This window comes from Podarcis raffonei, chromosome 5 (genome assembly GCF_027172205.1).
Source record: "Podarcis raffonei isolate rPodRaf1 chromosome 5, rPodRaf1.pri, whole genome shotgun sequence".
Classification (NCBI taxonomy): domain Eukaryota; kingdom Metazoa; phylum Chordata; class Lepidosauria; order Squamata; family Lacertidae; genus Podarcis; species Podarcis raffonei.
Window position 1 is genome coordinate 51,810,846 of NC_070606.1, and position 27,667 is coordinate 51,838,512.

Sequence of the window (27,667 nt, forward strand, 5' to 3'; positions counted from 1 at the left end):
TTTTTTTAATGCAAGTTTATTTGAATTCTTAGGGATGAGTGGGATAGAAATGTAATTAAATGCAGCAAATAAAAATCAACCACAACTTTTCTAACAGGATTTTGCCCCTCCTCTTCTCAACATCTCCTTGACATAGATATTGGCAGGGCTTGGTTTATGTATGGCATGTTTTGCTGATAGGAATGCTATATCCAAAATAAGGGTGTTGCTGCCCAAAGGCTACCCACTGAGTTACTGGCAGAGCTGAATTTAGACTTCATAGCAGACTGGGACTGATGTATTGCCAAGGCTAGGCTTTAACTCAAAAAAATAAATAAATGTTCCACCCTTTTAAAAAAGATGCATAAGGCCAAACGAAAAAAGAGTAGCTTCCGTGAAAAATAATAGACGGGCTATGAGGTTTTCTTTAAGCCTACTATAGAAGCAAAGTCCCTAAATAATGAACTGTATATTTTTAAAAAATCTACAAGTTTGTGTGTTTAATTTATCTTCTGTCTTTGACCTTCAGGCAAAAGTAGACAATGAGATCCTTGATTATAAGGATTTAGCAGCCATTCCCAAAGTCAAGGCCATTTATGACATTGAGCGTCCAGACCTAATTACTTATGAGCCCTTCTACACTTCCGCCTACGAGGAGAGACAGGAGAGGCAGAGTCTTGGAGAGGTAATGAACTGGGGTTCACCTATTCTCTTATGTGCACTGTTTTTAAAAGCCAGCTTAGCTTCTGCCTGATGTATAAACTTGATGCTCCTCTTGCTGATCTGTGCAAACATTCCACATCTCTCTGGCCTTAAAAAAAAAAAGATGGCATTCTTTGTTTTGCAGCATGAAGGCTTCTGCAACGAGAAAGCATATGGCTCCTCTTTGTTGCTTACCTTTTTAATTAACGCCTTTAGCTGCAAGGACCACATTTAGTTTACAGCCCCCTTTTCCTTGTAGAAGCATGACAGTTACCAAATGCATGTATGAAGCAAGCACAGTGGTTCTATCTAATAGCATGTGATTTTGAAACAGAAGGCGTACATCAGGAGTTCAGGAGCTTTTGTGGGACCAAAGGGGTACTAATTCAGTAGGAGTGGCACCCTTTTTTTTACTTAAGGGTTGTATTCCAGGAGTGGATAAGTCAAGACCCAAAGAGTATGAGCTATGCTAAAACACACAGACCTACTGGCCCTGGAAACAAAGGCATATATTTAATTTAGTAACCCAATTCAGGTTTGAGCTTCCAGGATAGCTTATTTGGTTTACCATGAGACTCTTCATTTCAGAGTGGTGGGTTCAAGCCCCACAATGGGCAAAAAATTCCTGCATTGCAGGCAGTTGGACTAGATGACCCTTGTGGTCTCTTCCAACTCTACAATTGTATGATTCCAGATTTTTGCTTTTGCTTTTTCAATACAGAGTATTTGCATGATTATGCAAAGTCAAAAAGAGCTCAGTAATCTCAGTTGCCTATGGGATGCCATAAGCAGGACATGAACACAACAGCATTCCAGCAACTGGTATTTAGAGTCATAGCACTTCTGGCAGTGGAGACACAACATCATGGCTGTTTTATGCTAATACTAGAAAGTGGAATAATACAATCGAGAAGGTACTTGACTAAGAGGGTTTTTCTTCTTCCCGGTTCTACCATGAAAAGAGTTGGGTAGCCTTTGGCAAGTGACTTCTTCACTTACATCTTGTATTCACATGTTTCTTTTAAGCATTTTGTTTTTTCGGTGAAGCAGTACATGCCTCTAAATGTTAGCTTGTGCATTGTGCAGTATAAGTGAAAGTCCATGTTGGGTTTGCAGTAAAGGTTAGAGCCAGGTAAAAATGTAGGATCAGTGCTGTTGATCCTCACTTCTATTTAACTTTGTTTGCTTTATCATCATAAACCAAAGAGTTAGTATGCTATTTATTGGAGGAGCCTTTTATGGATCCTGTAATTTTTGTACACTATCTTTTTTCTGTATATTTATATTACTTTTTTATTGTTTCCTGCTCTGAATTGAAATATTCAATAAAGAGCAGATAATAACAAAAAATATGTATGTGTGTGAGAGAGTGAAAGGCAGAGATAAATATACAGGTTATGATTATGATTATTATTCAGGTTGATAAGCAAGTAGGGTCTGATCATGAGATCCAATCTGTCTAAATTCAGTAGCCATCTGAAGATAAGGAATTAGAGCTATGCTAGAATAGAGTAGTGTGTGTGTCATTGTCAGGCAGAGAACAGGTAGGAGAGGGAAGAAAGCACTCAGAAAGTTGTATAGCGTTAAGTGCTAAGGAACTGAGCTTTGAACCAGGAAGTCATGGTTAAAATTTGTCTCTTCCAAAAAAATCTCTAAGGCTGCAGTCTCATATGCATCTGCCTAAGAGTAAGACCCACCGAACACGAGGGGACTTATCTCTGCTTAACAATCATAGGATTGTGCTGTATCTGGTCTTATGTAATCCGCTGTCTCTACTTTTCCTCAATGGAGAAAAACACAGTAATCAAAATCAGCACTAATTTGCCAGATACAGGAGAGAGAGAGAGAGAGAGAGAGAGAGAGAGAGAGAGAGAGAATAGTGTTTCCAAATGGAAACTACAATGATTTCAGAAGTGCACAGCAACATCCATATATTAGAATTAGAATTAGATCCAAAATGTTCACAAGTGCAAGAGTTGCATGTCCTGTTCTTAAGAAACATTATCCTCAATAGCTTCTGCGCAGTGGAAAAAATAAAGGTCTATGTAAATACCTTTGGAGAGGGCAACTTTCCTTATGCATTTCCCTAAAAAGCAGCCTGGTAAATATTTGCAAAGCAAAATCAATAATGAAACATGATATCAAACTGATGTTAGATTTTATGTGTGAATAAAAAATATTTACACAGAAAATCTCTCCTCATTTAAGACTATTTATTCATGTGACTTGACAAGTCACTCTGCCTTTACTCCATTTCCCCCCGCCCCTACATTAACTGCATTCTTTATTTCTGTGCTGTGATGAACAAGTCCCCCCCCCCCCCGCCCCCAATAATAGGTTGCAGACTGAAAATGTATGATCAGAAGTTCAGGGTTCTAAACTGTAGGGAGAAAATGCTCAACATGTGAAGGGTTGAGAGGAGCATTGTGACATTGGAGGTGGAGCCAAATATACATTGCCTCTTCATACATATAACATGGGGAGGCAATTTAGGCGACAGTACTCAGAACATAGTGGGAATGTGCAAACACAGTGCTGTACCTCTTGAAATCTGAAAAATCAATTCAGTGGTGAACTTTGGGCTTTAGAATTTCAGCGGCATCCCGTGTGACACCAAAATTCACCCCCACCTTGCCTTCCGTTATTCACCATTGTTGCAGAATCCACTACGGCACCCTCTTGGCTCGGGGCCCAGGGTGGGCAAACTGGTTGCACTCCCCTAAATCCTCCTCTGGTTAATTATAGTTCTGCATGTAGCCTATGACAAAAGAGCAATATTTGGGTTGCACTAGTCCAACTCCCAATAGACTGCGATCTACTCACAGTATAAAAAATCTGGCAGTGATCTACCCAAAGTTGTGGAGCTTTTTTTTAGGAAGCCAAAGTTGGTTGTTGTTTTTTTTTTTTTTTGCTTTTTTTTTTGCTTTTTTGTAAGGAGATCGCTGAGGGGCCAGAGGTCAACTAGGATCTACCAGGAACACCCCACAATCTACCAGTAGATCATGATCTATCTGTTGGACATGCCTGCTGACTAGAGTATGGTCTGAAGCCAAGAAGGACCAGTCCGTGTTTGAATTGGTGACTGGGAACCACACATACATTTCCTTGGATTCCATTATGGAAGCAAGGTTCCCAAATGAACAAATAGCAGTCACTCTGGAAGCGCCCTGCCTGCATTCAACTTTCTCTGAAATGTGACCACTGTCAGGATAGCTGCAACAGCAACAGATCAGCTACAAAACCTGTTCTCTTCTAAGCTATGAAACTGCTTTGCCATCTTCTTTGTCTTTTTCCGTAATGTATGGACTAGAGACCAGAGGCGTTGTTGCTGCTAAGTTGACAGCTAGGCCAGCCAGGAATATTATTTGTGCACATAAGCATAACTAGCTTTTTTTCAAGGATTGGATGCACTCACTTACTGCGTCCATTTCTTCCAAGCTACAGCTTGTGTCCTTTCTTTGTTTTGATTCTCTACCCAGTCTTTAACTCCCTTTAACTCCCCTTTAACTCCCTAATGAGAGACTCACTCCTCTCCACACTCACTCCTCTCCACACACACACACCAGTTCTGGCACTAAAGTTAATTTGGATAACAACCCACAACTTAGCATTCAAATCCTTTAAAGCTCTATCTCTTGTAAAGTGTTTGATCACTGAATTTAATATTTCAGTCTTTGAACTACTACTGTCAGATCTTATTATGGAAAATGTTTTCACATAGTGCCACCTAGTGGAAACCAACCAGTTAATCTTCTTGTTCAGAAATGAACACAGAGGATCTGATTGGCCAATAAAGCAAAAAGTTATCGAAAAATAAATAATTCTGGTAGTGAAAGGTTGGTCTTTGATTGTAGCACATATGCTTTTAGTATAGTTCATACATGTTATGGTTGTATTCCTATTTGCAAACTCCCCACAGCTTCTCTTACACCATTGTATCTGATGAATGAGGAAAGACAGAGGCTTTGGCTGCCTACTGCTTGTATGATTGCTGTGATGCATTTAATCGTTGTTCACTTTCCTTCAGGAATGTTGTTTTGGCTGCATTTCTTTCTAAGGACCTCTAGCTATCTTCTGCTTCTGCCTTGCTTAATCCTTGCTTTTTATGGAGCAATGCCTTTTTGTATAATCTGATTGCTGATTGCATAGAATCACTTACCCAGCAATGGAGCACAGAAAACATACTTAGTGTGCTTAATGTGTGTCATGATAATAGATCCTGCTATGAAGCAATGTAAATAGTAACAGTAAATAGTTTTTGGCTTCTTTCTGGTATTAACTTGCATAGTAGTTGTTTTATGCTAATGGTAGCATGGATATCACATGACTAACATGGTCATTGGCTGGTTTTGAACCAGGAACATACTTAGGTGGATTAATAACTTAACAGTTCTCCTAGTTCTTCCTTGAGACATCCTTTGGCTCCAGATCTACATTCTCTGGTCTGTTTTTAATGGTCAGGTGAGTTATACCAATCATGGAACTAGTTCTGTGGCTTCTTAGCTAGAGTTTTTACTGGAGCTCCATTCCTTCAGAGTTTGTATAACATTTTGACTGAGTATTTGTATCCATCATGAGCTAAAATCTTATTAGAGCTCTTTGGAATTCAGTCCTGCCTTGCTTCCCTTTAAATCAATAATATCGCCATTATTGACATCACAATGGATACGGAAAGTGTTGAAGCATCTGAGGCCAGTACCCTGATTTAGAATCATGCCTGTTACACAAACCAGTCCCATAGGCTTCACTTTGTGGGTGCTGTTGCAAGGCACACACATATAATGCACTTTCTGTGCCTGTACTTATTTTATGTATTTATTAAATCATAAATTTCACTCAGGGAAGCAAACATCAAAACAACAAAAACAATAATTTTTTAAAAAATTAAAGAACAGACAACTGTGCACAACTAAATAATGTCAAGGTTTCTAGGAACAAAATATTTCAGCCAACAAATGCCTAGGTAAACAGGAATGTTTTAAAATGGCAATAAGAGTGCCTTTTATCAGTGGAATACCTACTACAGTGGATACACCTTGTAATAGTGCAACAGTATTACTTGGTTTTTTCAGGAAAATGTCTTCTAGCCCACAAAGGTGGAGGCTAGTTATCTTTCTTTTTTCAATTTATTAGATTTATATTCCGCTCTTCCAAAGGAGCCCACATACACTGTCTTGGACATAACATACACTGGGTCTGTCTGAACAATCATATCTTGGCTTAATAAACAGAGATATGAACAAGCCTCTTGGCTACACATGTGATCTCTTTGCTTTAACTTTATTTTCCTGTTTCATTCAAATCTGGAAACTACAGTTAACAGTTTCAGAAAAAGACAGGATGGATATTTAGCCAACATCAAACATCACTTAACATGTTGGCTTGTTCTGATGCTGTTAAGCATAGTATCCCAATACAGAGGAAACAAGAAGCTATAGTTAATGGAAGACTTCTTGCTCATTTGTGCAAAAGACAGAGGACTCAGCTATTCAGCTGCAAATAAAACATTTTAAGTGCAATATACAATGTGACACTAGATGGCAATGGTGAGTCTTATGAAAAAATGTACAGTGGTACCTCGGGTTACATACGCTTCAGGTTACATACTCCTTTAACCCAGAAATAGTACCTTGGGTTAAGAACTTTGCTTCAGGATGAGAGCAGAAATTGCACGGCAGCAGCAGGAGGCCCCATTAGCTAAAGTGGTGCTTCAGGTTAAGTATAGTTTCAGGTTAAGAACGGACCTCTGGAACGAATTAAGTACTTAACCGGAGGTACCACTATATTTTTAAAAACACATTTTCAGAACGGTTTTTATATGTGTATAGATTCCACTAGAATTGGCCAAGAGGCTTGTTACTATCTCAGTTTATTAAGCTGATATATGATAGTCTAAATGTGGCTTGAATTTTGGTGTAAAACCCTTCACCACTGTAAAAACATAGAGAACTAAGACTCAGTAATCAAAACCCAGAAAAAATGGTTTTCTAGACTGCCAGCACTAGAAAAATGGACCAAATGATGTTTTAGGGTCAAGCCCCAGACTATTAATTTACAACCTGAAATTCCATTTTCACTAGACTCCACCTGGGTATTTCCTTTTGCTACCCTGCTGCACCTGAGATTAGTAATTTCTAGGCTTTGCTCTGCATTATGTTCTGATAAAAACTTCTTAGAATTTACAAAAAAGAATGATGAACCCAAACTTTCCTTAACAGACTCAGAGTTCAAGATATGGCAGTTCTCCTGTGCACGATGAAAGTGTAAGTTGAAAGAAAAAGACAGTACAAACTCCACAGAGGTGACTTGGTGGTGGTATAACAACATGCAAAGCTAAAGTTGGCTTGAAAGGAAGTCAGTTTCTTTGATGCCTCACTTGCAGTCATTGAATTATCCTATGTTTGTCTGTAAGGTTGAATAAGAGATTGTTGGACAAGTCCTGAATATGTTTGATTTCTACATCATGACACATTATTGGAATTTAGCACTTTTATTTCATGGCAGGTTCACATGACCCAGCTGGCAAAAGATGATCTGGAATAGCATTGTGATTTCCACATCGCTAGATGTACCAAGCCACTATGTAACCATGGAGACCGGATTGAACAATGGCATAGTTAATATGGGGTTAGATCCAAAAAAGCTCTTCCATATATGAAGTCATCTTCAGTTCAGGGAAGGAATGTTTAATGCTAGAGCAAGCCTGTACAACTTGTGACCCACCAAGCTAAAACACAGCCAGTAAGCCATGATTTGTGACCTGCTAGATACTTGCAATCCCTTCTTTTGCAATACCAGGCAGGTAGGGAACCGAAAGGTTTGTTGAGCCCCTCTTGGCTGGTGGACTGCATTCAGGCTGGTGGGTCACAAATTGTGCAGGCCTAAGTTAGAGCGCTGCATACAAAAAATGAAGCTAAACACACATATGTTCGTCTGCTTGGCAAAAGACTGTAGCTTCTCCTAAGCAATAAAGAATGAGAACTGCTACCAAGCAGACCCACCTCTAACAGGATTTTCAGAACTCTTGCACAAGTGTTTGTGGTACAGAGCTTGTTGCTATTTTTCTTCTTGTCACAGTGCTTTTGGATGCATCCTTTGGACTCTGTGTGTGTGTGTGTGATGCAGCAAGTATATAACAACTTATATAACAACCACAATCCCAGACCATCCAAGATATGCTCAAGAACCCATGTGGTACAATGGCTGAAGTGTTGGGCTTCGGTGTGGATTAAAATCCCTGTTCAGCTATGGAGAGTGTTATTAGTTATTATTGCTTAGCCTAGCATACATCATAAAAGGTGGCAACTGTGAGGTTAAAATTGGTTGTTTGTATAATGGTGGGATGCAAGCATACTACATATACTGATCCTACATCCTGGGCCTGAAAGGACATGATTCAGCATATGGCAATGCACCTTACAGAAGTTTGCTTTAACATGATAAGAGATCCTCAAACAGCAGATATCAGAGAAAGGATGGATAATTTTTCTATTTCTTTACGTTACACAAAATTCTGTTCTTCCTGCATAACAGGTATGGGGAACCTTTGGCTCTCTACATGTTACTGAACTACAACCTCCATCATCACATCAGCTTGCTAGAGCTGATGTCACTTGTAGTTCAGCAACATTTGAAAGGCCAAAGGTTCCCACTTCTGCTGTAATAACCCCCCCCCCCAAGTTTTATCTGGACAAGGTTTACCAGATGCAGCCAACCTGCCTTCAGTGCCAAGGATCATTAAAAAAATTGGCACCCCCCTGTAAAAGTCATCCGGAAATTTGAATGCTTGGTGTCATTCAAAACCCTGAGCCAATTAGATACTTAATACAGGGATCACCATTGTGAAAGCTTTCTGTCCAACTATGGTAGCTGTCAAATTAATCACACTTGTGATTACCATCTTTGCAGGTAGAGGAGGAGTCATTTGTTATAGGTTGCTCTTTTAGAATATCTGATTAAATTAAGTGTATGTGGAGGTTGCTTGAAACTCAAGCAGTTTCCTAAATCTGGATATGAGTAGGCAGTGCCATAGAATAATCTTTAGGAGTTTCCAATCAACTTTTTCATATTGTCACCTTGATAACGGAACAGTTTGGGGTCAGGTTACCTGAAAGACCACCTGACCCTGTATGAACCTGTAAGATCATTTAGATCAGCACTCTACAGGATATCATAGAGTAGGTAAACTGAAAACAGGCATTTTCTGCTCTATCCCCTGCACATTGACGTGCCCTTCTCTTTGCCCTACATGAAGCATCACAGCAATTTCCCTTGATTGTCTTGTTAAAGGCATACTTTCTTTTCGGCAAACTTCCCCTAATCCATCAACTCAGGCCCTGTACCGCTGAATTTCTGTTTCTATGATGTAGTTTTATTGTTTTTACGCTGATTTGCATTGTTTGCACACAACGTTGAGGGTTTATTTGAATATTAAGCGTTTCAGAAATATTTTTAAATAAATAACACAACTGAAATGACAACTACTAATGGATTTGTGACACATTGGGAGTAATCCTCTATCTACAATTTCCTTTCTTCCATGTCTTGCAGTCTCCAAGGACACTCTCTCCAACTCCATCTGCAGAAGTAAGTTCAATGGAAGCTGTGCCCTGCATTGTATGATGGTGATGATAATAATATGACTACCAGTAAAACAGTAGTATTGCTTGTTGCGTGCTGCCTTCTTGTAAGCTGCCATTCTGTGACTATGCAGTCCACTGTGCTGAATGCAATTCAGCAGCAAAATGCACATGGCATTTATTTAACTTATTGCCCTCAATGCAATCTCATCTCATCTCATAATGGCAGGCTCGGGTTTTGCTTTAAAAAAATCAAAAGACTCAGGGGCAGTATGGTTACATAACTGGGACACTGAAATTTCAGAGGTCAAAGGTGAAGAAGTGAGCAGGGAGCAGGATCAGTAATTGTTGTTAAGTAGTGGAAACAAACTGAATAGTTGGATCTGGTTAGCAATGCAATCATATATGCAGGGTTCCTTCTATATGACAGTTGGGAATGAATGGAACAGACTATTCAACATCCTTACCCAGTAATATATAGCAAATTTTGGAAGGGTTAAGGTGGGGTAAGGTGACTTCAGGAGCTCCATCTTCATGCTAGTATGAAGCCTCTGGAATTTTTGGTGCTTCCATGTTCAGTGTTTCAATGATAGACTTTTTGGACAGGCTAATATTTTTTAAATGGCTCCCAACTCTCTTGAGTGTCAGCTCCCATGTTATGAGGGAAATGCTTTTTTGTAACATCTAGTTTGTCTCCAACTGTCAAGGAACTGAAGCAGTGAGTTACTCTGGAAAAAACATTTTAGCAGTATCTTAACCATTATAACCCTGAATATTATAATATATATGTAAAATATTTTCTTACCTCAGGGATATCAGGATCTTCGGGATCGGATGATACACCGGTCTACCAGCCAGGGGTCCATTGGTTCTCCTGTGTACAGTCGTCACAGCTACACTCCCACAATGTCACGTTCACCACAACATTTTCACAGACCTGGTAAGGCCCAATGTAGGCAAGTGGCCAAGCCACAGAATCTTAGCTTCTTTATATCATAGAATTGCATAGAAAAGGAATCTGACACTTTAGTATTACATGACTTCTTGCATATGGTTTGGTTCCCTCCCCCTTCCTTTGCACTTTTTGATATTTTTAATTAAGCTGCCTAGAATCTATGCCAATTAGAGAAAAGCACACAATTTCCTGCAATGTGTCTTTTTGTTAGGGGGAATGTTTGAGTCTTAGGGTAAAGCTATTACTATTGGGAAATTAAATTGGTTGCTTATCCTTTCTTTTATAAGTGGCAAGTAATGTTGAACATCATGCTATAGGGACCTTTTTAATGAGTCCTTGGTTTCAGACTGTGGAATACTCCTGATAATCAAACCTCGCAGTCCACATGACCTCTCTGCTTTGATGTTGAAATGGAAGGCCATCTTTAAAAACAGGAAAATTCTTTATTTAAAATCTTAGTGTGAAGACAGACATAAAATAAGTTTTGAAAGTTAAATGCAAATTCCACAGCCCTCCCTTCCTTCCTTCCTTCCTTCCTCCCTCCCTTCCTTCCTTCCTTCCTGCCTGCCTGCCTGCCTGCCTGCCTGCCTGCCTGCTTTCACATCTGAAATGTCCACTGTACACACCAGTGAATCAAATGCTGGCTCAGTTGTTAGGCACTTATGTCTTCCTTTAAAAAAACAACATTTAATTTGTGCCTTCTTAATTATTTTAAAGAAAACTTAAGTTTATAAACCATAAATCTCTTCTGAGTGTTTGAGGCAGGAAGAGATTTCTTGGTGGCATCACAGGGACCAGTGAATAGCTAAATATAGCCTCAAACTGGCAGAATTGTTCTTTTCAGAGCTTTATCCTGCTGAGGAAAGCTACCTATCAACTGGTCACTGTGAATATCTTTGCAGGGTAGCACCCACAGCTCTTAAAATATTGTGCCTGCATTCACCCCTAGCTAGCCATTAAGGTCTACAAATTGAAAACCAGTTCATCTGTTAAAGTTGCATGCACAAAACAGTGAAATTTCTACTTCAGAGATTTGCATTAAGCTGTATTTTTCTTTGAAGTCTTGCCTTTAAAACATATGTCCCTAAATAAACCGCTCATGGGTAGCATTGTGAGCAAAATCTGGAAATTAAAATTGTTTAGCCTTACTCTGGAAACGATATGGAACCCCAAAACTAGGGTTTGGGATTCAGGTTAGGGAGAATTGCATAGCTACCTTATCCAAAAGCAGGTGAAGCAAATGTCTAGATGCGTGTTTTTCACAAAGGAATTTATTAGTATCAAGTTTGAGTTCTTTCATATGATGATGGTAAGCTTAAAATGGTAAGCTTAAAATGTTGAAGAGGTTTTTCATTTAAAAGGCACAAATGAAATTTGGTTTATCATATAGCACTGACAAGATGATGATGAATTCTTCAAGATATACATGGTTGAGCCAACTGAATCTATTGGAATCTATGAAAAGGCTTCACATTTCTGCTTCTTGTGATAATAGCTCCATATATGCTCCATATATGCAAATCCAGGCTTTCTTAAGAGTTTGACAGAGCACAATTGGCTAGTTGTTTTTATTTCTGTGGGAAATGATGATCCAAGATGGCATTGGCCTCATTCAGATATAATTCTCAACAATAATTAAGGACAAATGAATGAGCCACTCCTCTTTCCTTCTCTTGTATGGCCTCAAGGAAAAGATCAGAAGCTATCACTTCCATTTTTAACCACCTGCATTTTGGCATTAGGTGTACTTATCTGTCAGTATAATATAGTCAAAAGCAATAAAATATAGTTGTTAATCTCCAACTGATTCCATTTCAGGAAGGATCTATATGTGAATCTGTGAACATAATCTATGAACAGAATTTAGTATTTCAACACTTTTAATCCTGTAATTGTAACTAAGAATGGTACAGTGTTTCCTTTAAACCATGATTTAACTAACTTAAGAGTGTGAAATATGACAAGATGTAGGACATGCCATTTCCCAAAATCGTATTTGTGAGATTTATTAAGATTGAGACAATGATTCAGTTTGCTTTGCTGATATTTTGAATAGCTTTCTAACATTGTGTATTTAAATAAATGCAGGAAATAAAATGGTTTCTGAGAGCAGTTCAAATTACTGGGGAAACAACCAGTATTATATTTTGAAATGACTGGGAATTTCCCCCCCAAAGTTGGACAAGGAACACCGTTATTCACACAATAGCAGATATTTGCAGATTTCTTGTAACCCCAGATCTTAAAATTTCCAGAATGATTTTGGAAGTAACCTAAAGGTACTTTTTGAAAATTCCCTCATTGGTAAACCACTTGAAAGGCTCCAAGGTGTTCCTGGTGTTCTTAGTGGAATGACTAAACTCTTCTTCCAGAATTTCTTAAAACAATTTTAAAAGGACTTTGTACTCCTGTTTTGGCATTGTTTGGTCAGGTTGTTACCCAGACAGCTGCTGCTTCTGAAACTCATTTGGGTTCAGGGTGTCTGATGCATGAATAATAGTTATTTTTTGCTATATAAAGAGGGTACTAATTTAAGCCTGGACTAAGGAAGTATCCAGTGGCAATCTTGAGTTTTCACCTTCTTCCTATGACTTTTCCTAATATTTGTGTAATCTTATTTCTTCCTAGTTTGTTTAGTGCTTTTCTCCCTCTGTTCTCTCCCCGCCTCCAGCCACTGGCCCTGCTTCTGTCTTATTTTGTGTTCTCTTTTCTTTGTTTCCATTTTGTCTTGCCTCACGATTTCTTGCCGCTGCAGAGCTGCAGTCTAACGGTGTGCAGCGGTTAGCCCACCTGCGCACTAGCAGTCCCATCTCCACCCACAATGACTCCCGCCCCTACTCCCCTTTCCGACACCACTTCATTCCCCATGTCAAAGGTAAGGAGACAGGCCATTCAAGCTAGTGTCAGACAGACTGGAGATTTATTAGCATTCAAGGAAAGCTAATAAGGCACATCTCCATCAAGTGGCTATCAGCTGTGTGACTCCCGGCATGCCTCAGACCTGCGTCATAATGACTGTGTTAGACCTGACATACCTTCTCCATCTTCGAGGAAGTATGTCCTTTCTAAGGGTCTCCTTAGGTGAAGTGCTCCATTTCTTATGTTTTAGGAAAGTGTGGCTCTTTGAACAGCAAGGTGACAGAATTTTGCTGCCTTGGAAACGTAACTCTGGAATTGCCATAACTCTGAATCTCACTCTTCAAACACATTGGCATGTCCTACATTTTCTGTAAGGTCTCCAGTAGCACCTCTTCCCATGCTTCAACTTCCAACACAAATAACGCCTTGTCTGTCGAGCTTCGCACAGAGACATTTTTCACTTACAATGCCTTCTAACATAGGCTTCTTCCCTCAAATCTAAGGCCAGATTCAGGTCATTTTACCAGCTCATACACTGGCAAACCCCAGCGTTGAACAACAAGGCTTGCTCTAATATAGCAAATCCCAGCTCCTGTCTTAGGAATGCAGGAAGCTTCCTTATAGCATATCTACACTGATTGGCAGTGGCTTTCTACAGTTTCAGACAGGAAGCTTACCTAACCCTACCTGGAAATGCCAGCAATTGATACTGGGAGTTATCGCAAGCAAAGCATGTGCCTCTACCACTGGGCAAACCACCATGAGAGGGTGCATTCATATAACATTTTTATTGTCTGGAGTGACATGGTACAATCACTACTTATAGTCAAAAGCTAAGATTCATCTCTCTTAAAAACTATCTTCATAGTTTAGCTTGCTTTTCATACTGTCACACTATTTAACTCTTAAAATTCCCTACCTGTTCCAGGTAGCTTGCTCCATCTTCCTGCCAGTATATTGATCCTCCATGATGACTATCCTACCACTTTGTATACAAAAAAGTATCAGGTGTTATAACGATTGTAATACAACAAAACCAAAACACCAAACCGGCTTGCAAATATAAAGGACAATTTTACTTAGTTCAACAAATTAGAGTGCAATGTGCATATCAAAGCATGGAGATACTTATAGACATACAGTCAACTAGTGGCACAACTCTGCCAATAATGTATATAGTAATAGTGTCATAGCACAGCTGAAACAAGCGAATCGTTCTACAGTTAATTATCTACTGGAAGCGCAAAGTCCTGTAAGTGGGAATGGTTGCAAGAAAGGGTTCTTCACATAGCCATATGTAGATCTCCAGGCTTTGATATGCACGTTGCACTTTAATTTGTTGAACTAAGTAAAATTGTCCTTTATATTTGCAAGCCGGTTTGGTGTTTTGGTTTTGTTGTATCATGCCACTTTGTCTACCCATTTTCCTCCCGGTATCCATCCTCCCTTGTTCCCAATGTGCCCTATATAATTTTCAACTCCTCCTGAATCACTCACTCAGGAGCTGATGTGAGCAGCAGTAGATTAGGTGAATTGCTAAAAGCCAGGAAGATTTATGCTCAAGTTATACTACACATTTCAGTGTCCTGAACTAAAGTAATATGGATGTTAAATAGATTGCATGGTTTCCATGGGCCATTATCAGAAATGATAATAGTTCTTAACCTCCTCCTCTCTCCAGTAATAAGACACACTTTACAACCTTTTCGTTCCGGTTTGTTTTAATCCTCACCATAGCAAAACTCACTTCATCCTTTACACATGGGGTCCCTTAAAAACAGAGGCACAATTCATGTTTGCATGCACTTGATCCATAAACTCCAGTTCAACATTTCCATGCTGCAGACCTACTGTAGCATCCTCCTCCTTTCTCAAGGCATTTCCATTCTCTCTCATAACAGTAGAGCACCTTTAGATTTGACATAGCAAACCTTCACTGAGGTTCAGCTCATAGTTAGCAGTTTCTGAAATAAAGATTTTCGTGTGTAACTCAAATTTGTGTCCTGCTTTGTCCATTCGAATGACAAAATCGGGAAAAACAGAAGGGCAATTAATTGTATCTTATACAATAAAGATATGGGATATACTTCCATGCGAAAGTGCCAGCATGACTATGTGTGCATGTGCCTAGGGGTGATGTTTTGATATCTGCAGTCCACACTCAGCAATAGCTTAAGGCCATGCTGGGCTTCCCCACTTCTGCACAAAGTTAATGGTGGCAATTATGGAACCAGCACAGGCTCTGCTGTGTGCTCAGATGCCTTCACAATGTTCATACAGCATCTCCCAGGAAGAAAGGTGCTTCTCTTTCTAGGAGTTCTTCCCACGTATTTGTGATGCCAAACTGTGACATGAGAGTACAGGAAGCTACCATCCAGATGTGTGCTAAGGTGATTTGTGCTAGATTCTCAGCCATTTTAAATTGCAGTTGGCAATACTGAATAAATCAGTAATTAAATGGACCTAAGGTAATGATTGATTATATATTAATCTGATTGTGACATTCTGGAGGGCAGAGTTCATCTTCTTTGAAAGTTTTGGCTTTGAAGTGTTTAGAAATGGCATGTTTCAAGTAGGGTGGATAGGTAAAAAAAAACCCTGCATGAATGTATTTTGCTTTCATGGGGTTTGGATCACATACATTATATCAATCACCCTTAAGATGACCCAGCAAGGTTGGTTAGTAATAAAACTTATTTGTTTTATTGTTTATTAAGTTTGTATATTCCCTTCATTTGAAGATCTCAGGGCGGTTAACAGCATAAAAATACAAGATGAAAACACAAAATGCATAATAAAAACAAGAACAAAACTAAGCAATAACCCCCTCCCCTCCAGCTCCCAAAATTGCCACTGCATTATAGGTATAGGGAGTTTCACAAGTAGATGGGGAGAAAATTCAAGTCCTTATATAACAACTGATTGTCAGTCACATGGATTAAAAAAAAAAACCAGACATGAGAAAGAAAAGCAGTAGACAGGAACATGTGAGAGGGGAAGGGTTAAGATTTGCGTGTCTAGACCCCGCAGCCACCCCTCCTTGAGGAATAAAACACACCAGGACACAGATATTAGGTTAATGTTGTTGGGCATATTTTGGCCACAACTTTATTGATTACAGAATGTGAGTGGTAATTGGCTTAGGCATTGAATGGACCCAATTATATCTGACTCCTGCCCACTGCACAGGGAGTCCAGTAAGGGTAAACCACCAGAAGGGGGAGCCCCGTCAATGCAGACCAATTCGAGCTCCCCCAAGTGTTCCTGACAGGGTCGTGTCATGGCCCTAGCCCCGCCCCGGGCTTCGGACAAGCAGTGGCGTAGCGTGGGTTGTCAGCACCCGGGGCAAGGCAAGTAATTTGCGCCCCCTAACCCATGGATTTGCGCCCCATAACCCGTGGATTTGTGCCCCCTAACCCTAACCCCCAGATGTTGCGCCCGGTGCGGCCGGCCCCCCCTGCACCCCCCACGCTACGCCACTGCGGACAAGATCCACACCTCTGGATTCCTTTAACGCCATACCCTTAAGCATGGAGGGGCAGGTGATGGCCACACCTCCCTTCCCCCATCAAAAGGTCAAACAATGCCTAACCACAAAACCTTACAAAGTTGTGATGATTGCTACGAGGTAGGCGAAAATCAAATGGCCTGTGCCATGCACCAATTGACAGTTTCTCTTAAAAATTATTGATAAGCTTATCTGCTGGATTGAGAACCAAAAAGTAGCACTGTGCTTCCCATGACTGCTTTCTGCACTCCCCCACCCTTTAATTACATGTGCTTACATAGCCATATGTTTTTTCTCCTTTTTTTAGTTGAAAATTATCACCATGGTTCTCATGAATGCATTCAGCTCTATTCTCCCATTTGTTTTATCCTCATTTCTGTACATGACTTTTTTCCTTTTCTTTTCTCAGATGCGGCTCCATTCTACATAGGTATGCCATGTCTCAGCTCTCTTGTGACACCCCTCTCCAATACCCAGAGGGACTTTGTGTTGTTGTTCTTACCCATGTTCACTCCCTCTTTGCTGATGCTTCCTTCCTTCCAAGTGTCATTCTAACAGATACATTTTACTGTTTTAGCTAACAACATGTTAGGCACAATTCAGCTGCTCATATTGGCCTCTATTCACAGATGTGTAAATCTGTGTCTCGGTCTGTAGCACAGGGCTGTTTGACCAGAATATCAAGGGTCCTGTGTTCTTTCCATTTAACTTAATGCTTGTCAGTAGAGATTACTGTCACTGTTCAGCTTTCTGTAAATAACATTTCAATGCAAATTTACTAGAGAGCCAAACAGAGGTTAAAAAGTGTGATGAAAAGCTGATAACCAATTCCTCTTTTTAAAAAAGTTTAATGTCCATGTTTGTAGGAGATTTCTATCAGGTTGAGAACCACATGATGGTGCATCCCAATTTTGTACTGTAAAATGTTGCCTTGAACAAACAAAGTTAGCATAGCATAAAAGCCACATGGAGGCCACTTGAAGCCACATAGCAGCCACTCCATGAGGACTGGTTTCCACTGTCCATTTTCTCTCCTCACCACTGCCACACATGCATGATGTGTAGAAGAGCTGCCATGCAGAGACAGTCTCAAGTTGTTTGACTTGCTTTCACGTATGTCCTGTTAAATGCACAATTAATTTCCCTCCGGCTCCTGAGAGCAAATAAAGAGGTTACCATAACCCACTGTAAATACACCACATCAATTGATTTAATGTTTATTTTCTAATAAATACATATTCTACAGAAAATATATGTCTCTCTCCAAGCAGTCATTCACATTTTTTAGCACTGATACTAACTGATCGCTAGTGTCTTTGAAAAGCCACATCTATGAGGATAGACATAAACTTAAGTTCTTACTGATCCTGAGCTTTAGGGATGAGTTGAGTAATCTATGAACTGAATGAATTGGATTCCCTCCCTTCAGCATATTGATAACCCACTCCCAGGTTTTTAAAGGAACAGTTTGAACATCAGAAAACTATATCAGAGAGTGCCACTCAATAGCAGACACAGGCCCTTTCCAGGGAGGCTCACCTGATGTTGACTCTATTGCCTTATGGTGCCACTTGTAGACTGTTTTAGTTGCCTAGGCATTTTAGATACCATTTGAATAATGGTTTTAATCTTGCTTAGCTCTTTTTAATCTACTTTTAATATTGGCTTCTGCTGTTCCACTGGTTTTATAATTGCTATATTTGTTTTAGTTGACTGTTCCTAATCCTCTTCATTTGTGAGCTGCTCTGAAGACCCTTTGGGTTGAAGAGCAGGGTAGCAACATAGGACATATACATGAGATAAAGTGATTCAGAGTCCCATTGATATAGTTCAAGCTTGAAAAGTTTTATACGCTGTCCCTTCCATGCAAACATAAAACACCTATGTGTGCAGCTGTATTACACACAATTGGAGTTTATACGACCATTCATTGGTCTCTCTGTTGATTAGAAGGAATCTCCAGTCCAAACTTTCAGTCACTCACTTAATCACTATGTATCACTGGCTGTGCAGTTGGCATTGAAGGGAAAACATACTTTGACTGCTTCTGTTCATGAATGAAAATGTGGGAAAGTGTCAATAGAACAGCTCCCCATGTGCCCCCTCCCCACCCTCTAGGAGTTGTTGGATTACAACTCCTGTCATCCCTGACAATTGGCCATGCTGCCCTGGACTCACAGGCAGGCCCATGTGGAGGGGAAGGCAGCCGGGTACATTTGTCCTGGACCTTTAGAGTGCTAAGCTGGCTGGGGGAGCCTGTCAGGGGCCTGCTGGACTTGCGCTGTTTGAGTTTATAACTTTATTCTAACAAGACTCCAGCCCCTGGCCCCAGACAAGTTCTGTATGGAACTGCTGACAGGACTTAGAGTTCAGCCTCATTGCGAGGGCCACAGGCTCATCATACCTACCACAAGATAATTTCCTGGAGATGAGATGAAAAACAAGACCCTAGAGAGAAAGGAGTGCAGTTATTTATTTATGCTAGTTTGATCAATCAAAGAAAGAGCAAACCGGAATAATTAATCTGAAGCTTTTCTCCTCGTACATGTATGATCATTTGAAATAAACGATTCTCTTCTAAGGGTGCAGATAATTTGACTTGGGGTTTGCCTAGCAATGACTTTGCAAAATGCCATGACTCTTCAACTGAAAGTGTGAACCCTGGCTGATATTAAATCATTACCACGTAACTTCCCATTCCGCTCCACGGCTTGTCCATTTAATTTGACTGCATTCTTCCTCGCGCATGCTGTTGGAATGTACAAATGAGAGGATGCAAGCTGCCTGATTTCCAGCCTGATGTGAATGTCTCTCTTAGCACAGACTAGCAGTGCCTTCTAATGCTAGCCATATTTCCTGACTACCAACTATATATATTTTTTGTTTGTTTCCTCCCTGGTTTTCCTTTTCCACCCTCTTTTGGTTGGGTTTTTGAATTATGCCTGCTTCTTTACTGCTGTTTTTGTTTTTGTTTCTGTTTCCCCATTCTCCTCATTGGAGGCAATGAGCCGTCCAGCGGTCGGAACTCCCCTGCCCCTTACCGGCCAGACAGCCGCCCTCTAACACCAACTTACGCTCAGGCCCCTAAACATTTCCATGTTCCAGGTAGGAGCTGGCAATGTATGTCTTGGTGTCCTGTCATAGTGTAGACCAGTAGCCTTTGTAACCCTTGTCTTGTCTCCATTATCTCATGCTGTTTAGTTTGTTTGTTTTTTGGAGTATACCATGAACTGCTTTGAAATGCAGGGCTTGTTGGTTTTATTTTGAGAGGAATTAGAAAAAGCTGGCTGCAGAAAGATTTAAGCGTTGAAATTAAATCTTTCTCTTAGAGATTTTGGAATAGGGAGGATACAATATAGTTTGGTAAGAGCACCGTGTACATGGCCCAAGCCACTCCTTGGTAGCACCAAACACATCTTACTTGTTAGTTCCTGTTTTTCATGACTTTAAGAGGCAGGATTCAGGTTACAATCCTAAACAAAAATACTAGAAAGCCCGTCTAATGGAACTCAATGGGACCTGAGCAACCATACTTAGAATTGCACTGTTAAACACTTTGCATTTTTTGTGGCACAATGACTGTGCTTTCTGTTAAGAATAATATTGCTTAAACAGACTTATTGCATCTAGTTGTTACTGTGGCGCCCTCTGGTAGGCTTCATTTGGGGCCTTAAATCTGTAGATTCCTGTGTGAAGTAGTTCTCATTGATGCAAATCATTAATTTAACATTTAAGCTTCACATTATTTACTTTGCTTCTGTACACTTTTTACTGCTTGAGAAGGAGCCAGTGATACTGCTAAAAGTTCAACCTCGTGTATATTACGCTCTGCTTTTATAGTATTGTCTGCTGCGAATGCTGCAGATAACCTGGTAGCCATTTTCTAGCAATGGCTGTGGCTTAATGTTTCTTGAGCAGTCTCAGTGAGCAATGGATATGTCATTATTCAGTATTAAGCAAAACATTGAGTTGGGGTTAGTTTGTATCAAAGAACTCTTGTTCCATTGTATTTTGAGGAGATAAAGAATTATGGCCCCACTCTCTTCTGTGTCAGTTAGAGTTGTTTCTCTGGAAGTAATAGACGTGCCTGTCTGGCTGAAAATTTTGGCCACAGACTTAGGAGCTACTGCTGCTGATATATCTGCCTTCATGGTCATGGATCTCCAAGACATTCTTAAGAGATTACACACATATTGTAACTGCTTAACATACAGAGAAGGTATAGTGGGGGGTGGGGAATGTGGAGCTGAACCAACAGCATAACCCTTTTTATGGTTTAGAGTTGGACCATTACTGATGTATTCTAGCCATTAATTAGCTGCTACACATCTAAGAGGGATAGCCTGCATTAAACATATCTTGCCACTATGAGGCTGCAATCCCACCGAACACAGTGGCACTACTGAGTAAACATGCATAGGATCAGGCTACAATATAGCATTCCGTTTTCTTTGTCTACTGAGTTACCCCCGATAAGTCTTTTTTATAAAAAAAACAAGAACCCAAAGAACATGGCTTTTGGGTTATTTATTTTTGACTCTACCTCAAGCTTTCTAAGAATCCTCTCTCCATTTTGTTTGTGTTGTCATATTAATTTTCAGTGTCTGTGCATTTTATATTTAAGAGGAACATGAACTTTTCCTTGAGAGTATATCCAAGCATGTATTTAAAATAAATAAATGAAAACATTCTGTACTATTTAAGTCATTGCTAGAGAAATACTGTATTAAGTCCAGGCTCTATGCCATAAAATGCTTCTGAATATGAACATATGTGGTGATGTGAGTTGGTTGTACCACCAAACCAATAAGTGTGGTAAGAAACATTGCAGAGGCTCAATAGAATTACGGAGAATATGGCTGCATTTCAAAACGGCAGATTTACACTGCAATCCTTCACACATCTATCTGAAAGCAAGTCCCACTGTTCTCAATGAGACTTACTTATGAGTAGGCATACATAGGATTGCACTGAATGAAACATGTTCTGAAGCCTTGAATGTACATCATTGCTATTTGTGATGTCTGTGGTTGGACGAGAAATTGAGCTGCTCTTGCACAATTTCCCAGTAGTCATTTGGGGGCTATTTTCCGCCAGAATGCTCCTGTCTCCACCCCTGGCATATCTCTTTTGGTTGCACCTCCTGTGAAATGTTTATCCCACTAACAATCTACTAAGACATTAAACTGAATGGCCCATGCCTTTAGGTACATCACCATGTTGCCAACTCTATATGTCAAAGATTTCATGTCATCTGTCTGTGATATTTTCCCATCTGTTTTTGTGTTTTGTTTTCATCAGATACTTCTCTCTTTTATGTGATACTGAAATTAGTTTCCTGGATACTTGTGCCAAGTCCTCGGTTTGGAATACCTGTCAATTTAGTGTTTGATTTCTTCCCTCTTTCCCAGCATTAATTGAAGATGTCCAAATAGTCTCATGTTTCTGCTTTTTATTTTTACAGATCAAGGCATCAATATTTATAGAAAACCTCCTATCTACAAACAGCATGGTAAACCTTATTCTTTCTGTTTTCAAAGTGGGACAATCTTAATATATTAAATAGCTGCATGACTGAACTGTTGACTTACCCAGAGCTTTGTCTTCATGTTAACTTTTTGTAACATTAGCGGATTATTGCCTGCTTTATCACCTTTTATGTTTCATTTTTTTCTGATGTAAACAGAGGTGTTTGAAAGGCAGAAAGATACAGTAATCTCTCATCTTACATGTGTTTGGCAGCTGGCTGGTTGAAATTGTGCAACTCCCAAGCAAGGCACAGGGTAACACAAGCAGGCCTGGCACAAAATGTGCTTTTAAACTCTTGGTCTTGCTTGCTGGGCAAGGCCTACTCATTGCGCCGGCTCTGGGAGTGCTGCAGATACACTAGCTGCAGGGTAGCGCCAAGGTTTGACTATATGCAATTTTCACACATATGCATAATGCTTGGAACCAAACCCGTGTAAGATGAAGGATTACTTTACACTGTATGCCTCACTGCTTTGAATGTCGTTTTGCAGAATATGATAATCCATCACGGCTACTTTGTTATGTAGTACCCTGCTTGCAAACAGGAATAGTACATGTCTTATTGGCCTTTATTTCAGTCATATAAGCTGCAGTCATGTAGTGTTGTTCTACAGCTAGCAGGCCAGCATTCCACATGCAAATTTGCTTAAAGATATCGCACTAATATATCTGGAAATATTGAAAGCAACATATCTCTTGGAAACTGTCATAACTAGCTAAAAAACTCTGATAGGAACAGTTAGGTTTTTAAATCAGTTTTCCTGTCCAAGTGGAATACCCACTTTAATAATATGAGAAATGATGGGGAAAGTCACTTGACCAAGGCATGGTCCCAATGAATACCGAAAGAGCATAATCCAACAAGCACGCTCATCTCTCTCACGACCCTCATTCATTTTATTGATGCTGGCATGGGAGCAAGCTTGGTCTCCATTGTGTATTGCTGTGCTCAACTGAGCTTAAAATGAGGTAGAACTGACAAGAATCTGCTTTTGAGTGCAGGGGCAAAGCAGTAGAATGTCTGTAGTAACTACAGAGTGTCTTTCAACATGTGCCCAATGTTGAACGCTCCAAGTAAAAAACGAATAGTGTGTCTTCATAGCGGAGTTATTCCTCAGCAGTTCTGCACTGACAATGGAGCATTCACAATTAGCAATTCACAATTTCTTTTTAACAGCAAAGGTCACATTGCAGTATTTTCTGAGGGAATTTCAGTAGTCTTTGGAGATCTGGCTACGAAAATACATTTTTCACAGTATCTAGAAAGAAACTAATTATAATTATAGCTTTTAGGTAAAGACTCATGGAAACAGAAATAGTAGGAAGATCAGGGTGGCTGAGGGCTGCAAAAGTTTTAGATTGCTTGAGGGCTGATGGTTATTATGGGGTGGCATTTGTATTATTATTATTATTATTATTATTATTATTATTATTATTTAATTTTTAATCATGCCATTTAATTTTTTTCTTGACATCATTTTTATTTCTCTATGATTTTTATTGTGTCTACTCACCTCCCATTAACATGTGAATGTTTTTGCCACTGACCTCATCAATTCTAATACGTAAGTACTGTTGGAAGGCATGTTTTTGTAATTCCCTGAGCAATGAGCCAAGGTAGCTGCTCCTTATCCATTAAAGGCAGGGATGGGAAACCTCCAATCTGGGCATCAAATGAGACTTCTCTTCTGGCCCTCAGGACTCTCCTCAAGCTACACACCCTCCTCAGTCATCCACCCCTGCTCCCCAGCCACACCATTCTAGGACTGATCTTGGCTGGCTGGAATGTGTCCCTTGCTTGCCTGGGTGTAGGATAGAAAGGGGTATATTAAGTATGTTTAGAAACTGACCTACTGTAAAAAGGTTAAATCTACATTCATTGCTCTGCCCACTTTTGCCTGTGAGCCCCCCACCCTTGGGAGGCTGCCTAGAAGGGAATGTGCCCTCAGTCTGAAAAAGGTTCTTCACTTCTGCATTAAGACTTCACAGTTTTTCAGGAACTTTTCTTGTTCATAAGCCCCCTTTGAAATGAAAGAGAGCTGCCAGTCTGCACAGGATGAAACTCTTGTGCAGCTTTCATTTGTTTCACTTAAGCCTATGCACTTAAGCCTACTATTTCAAAATAGTAAGGGGGCTTCTGCAAATAAACATCTTTTGTTTCTTGTTTGCTCTTCCCTAAAAATTCTACATTTTATTATAACTTGCAAACTTTAAAAAGTTAGTATTCTTTCACTCTACTTTCTCTTCTTCTGGAGAATGAATCTAGTTAAGGTTTTAACTATGTAGTAGCATCTGATAAAGACTTTCCCTTCCATCATGCATGACTAAATAGTCGCAGGACTTTCATTTAAAAATGTACTTTAAGAAATGTTAACAAAGTTTTAAAATATCATGGAGTTGCAGTCTAAGGCTGAGATGGCCATGGTTTAGGGGAAAGGGTCTTAAGGGTCAAACTGAGAACCGTTCAGGGCCTGATTAGATCCATTGGCTGGTGGTTTCACACCTCTCCTCTAAGTGATCACAGGTTAAATGGCCAAATTCATTTGAACGGAGCATTAAAACATTGAAGTATATTTATATAATATGCAGATGGACAATCAATATCTGGATTTACCTCTTCTCTTCTTATGCAAGCATAGCCCTGTATAACTTTCTAACATTTTCTGATACAAGCCTCTGTTTTAGCTAAGTTTGTGACATCTGAAAATACCCTTTGGAGGCTTTCAGAAACACAAACCTTAAGATAGTAAAGACACAAAATATATCTTGGGAAATAGTTTTTCTAGTTCACATTCTTTTCAATCTTTTTTTAGTTGCTTCATACACAGTGGAATCAGCCCAACATTTGGTTATTGAAAACAGCAAAGGGTGAAACTACACTGTCATTTTTTATATATAAAACTCTGCCCGGGTGTGATTTTTTTCTTTGTTATTTACTGGCATTAAATCTGCCTTCTTCTTTTCAAATACACATGGATCTTAAGAACAGTTGCATGCATCTCATGGTGATGTTCCCTCATACATAATGATAGTATAATTTCACCCTAAGTGAATTGCCAGGATAAATATTACACTCTTACTATACCTTGCTTTGGGATCAATTTCACATGGTGATGACAATGCTCTGAAGTAAACATCAAGGATGCTTAATAAGAGCTTTAACCAAAATAAAATGAAGCTAATTATCATGTAGCAGTTACCCAACTACTGATTTGGACTGATGAAAAAATATTTATTTAATGAATGTGTTAAGGAAATGTAATTATACAGTAGAAAGTTTACAGTTATTAATACACAGCAAATTTCATTCCCATTGGAGAAATTTTGTAAAATGTCATGAGATTACATCCACTAGAACACTACTAAGATATCCCTGGCTTCTTGCCTTACATGGAAACCAAGAGGCACACTGAACTCTTCTTTTTATTAACAGCAGTTGCTTTAAAAAAGAGAGAATGCCATATAATGCTTCTGTGGTTCCAATGAACTTGCTTTGTAAATTCATTCTAAAGCTGTGCACAAACCTAGGATTATTGAAATGAGAGTGCCACTCTGGAAATATACTTGTGTTCTATTCAAACAAAACAATTTTCTCTCCCAGATCAAGCTCAGGAAAACTGGTCCCGTGAAATTTTGCAGAAGTTGGCTATACATACAGCTAATTAGCAGACACTTGTGATGTCACAAACCCACCTCCATTGACCTGGGAACAATTTTGCAATTGCTTAAAAAAAGCAGCCTGAGGCAACTAAAGAGCATTTGAATCAGACATCTTGGCCTTCCAGATGTTGTTGAAATCCAGCACCTTACACTCCCTGACCATGCTGTCTGTGGTTTATGGTAGTTGGAGTTCAACAACAACTGAGGGGCCATGGGTTCCCTGTTTTAAATGATTAAGTGTGCATCCCATATGCCTCCCTGAAGCATTTGGAATATGCAAGATAGCTTAATTCAAGCTTTTGGATGACTTGCTTGTCTGTTATTTACATTGTAAAGGAGGGAGGAAGCCAGGCTCACTCCATTACAGAACTCCACTGTAACTTCTGATTTAATGCTGTGATTGTATGCATCCTTCAGATGCGCTGTTCTCATGAAACTTGGGGTTTTCTTGCAAAAATTAGAACTTAAAATTTGGCCACAATATGTTAATAGGAGTATTATATCAGGGCTTCTCCAGACTGGTGTTTTATTTGTGTGTGTGTGTTCTACCGTGGGTGGGTGGGGGCACACGGTGTCTTACACTTGTCATTGACACAGTAATAGTGCATTAGTGGCAGATTTATCCTGAACATTCAGCTTTATTTACATTCTGTGATGCTTCCCCAGTGTTACTGCATTATTGCTCTCTGGAGGGGCATTTTCTGTGCTATTGCCAAACAAAAGCAGGACAACCACCACTGCCACTCCCAGAACATTTGTGCTATAAGAAATAACAGGACTTCAAGAAGAAGCTAAAAAGCATGCACCAATTGGATACAGGGCAGTTTGACGGCCCCAAAACTTTTGCAGTCACAAACTGTATTGAAAGAGTGATTGTAGAAAACTGTCCAAACACCACCAAGAATGCACAATAAAAAGGATGTCTGGAGGGGCCCTCACTTGCTGAATAAGGAGATGAAATAATAGTGCTTATAGTGTTAACTATTTCAATTGTAAGAGAGCATGAAGTAGAAAAGAACCATATAGCATTGATGCAGCAACTTAATCTGATAGCTTAAGTTCCCCTGATTGCGATCTAGATGCAGCTGCCCTGGCAGCCCAGAACAAGTCTTCCGATGATATCATCAAGTCCTCCAAGTTCCCAGCAGCTCACGCTCCAGCACCCAACGAGATTCCAAAGATTGAGACAGAATACTGGCCAGGTCCACCCGCACTTGCGGCTGTAGGTATGGAACAACAAGTGACAAAAAGTGTAAACCCCACCCCCAGCTTTCTACTAACCTATAAATAAATTTAGACTAATATTAATTAGTGTGTGATACAGGGACATTGACCTCATTTGCACCTGATCCTTAAGAGTCTTATGGGTGCTACACTAAATATATAATGTGAAAAGATGGGGAGAGGGATTTCCCTGGAAAACCCTGTAGTTTGGAATGTATAACCTCAGACTCTGGGATTTCAAATCCCTGGAGTCTACATTCCATTGAAGTGCACACTCCCAGGTTTTCCTGTGTTTCTTTCTCATTTGGACCCCTCCCATGCATGCCTAACACAGAACCTCTAAGCTTTGCTTTAACGTATCTAGAGTTCATAAAGACATTTAGGATTTATCACAGGAGCTTTATGAAAGGAGATTTTTTCCCGTGTGTACATGCTGTTCCTCTGATTTCCCCCTTTTAAGAGCTTTTGGCCCCCGAAACCACAATGCACTTTTTGAATTCAGAGAGTTTAAACAGGAAGTTGAGGTTTCTGTGGGATACTTTTTGAGAAGGAAAGTGAGGATTTGGATATTTCTCCTTAGTTTCTAGTCAAAAATATTATCATTTCTTTATGAATATATTTATATGCTGCTATATCATAAAAATCAAGTACGGTTTCGACCACAGTATCTAT

At 39.7% G+C, this 27,667-nt stretch overlaps 1 protein-coding gene across 29 annotated transcripts in view; it reads left to right on the forward strand.

Annotated features, from left to right (window-relative positions):
• ABLIM1 (actin binding LIM protein 1) overlaps window positions 1-27,667 on the forward strand; it is a 205,634-nt gene that overhangs the window by 160,742 nt on the left and 17,225 nt on the right. For 9 of the 29 annotated variants that reach the window (XM_053389134.1, XM_053389127.1, XM_053389129.1 and 6 more), the window contains 8 exons: window positions 509-664; window positions 6,900-6,944; window positions 9,232-9,267; window positions 10,071-10,200; window positions 16,992-17,012; window positions 19,583-19,687; window positions 22,047-22,094; window positions 26,851-26,997. In XM_053389134.1, coding sequence (XP_053245109.1) covers window positions 509-664; window positions 6,900-6,944; window positions 9,232-9,267; window positions 10,071-10,200; window positions 16,992-17,012; window positions 19,583-19,687; window positions 22,047-22,094; window positions 26,851-26,997 — 688 coding nt within the window. The remainder of the gene's footprint in view (window positions 1-508; window positions 665-6,899; window positions 6,945-9,231; window positions 9,268-10,070; window positions 10,201-16,991; window positions 17,013-19,582; window positions 19,688-22,046; window positions 22,095-26,850; window positions 26,998-27,667) is intronic. The other 20 variants (XM_053389110.1, XM_053389111.1, XM_053389116.1 and 17 more) reach the window with 14 other exon arrangements.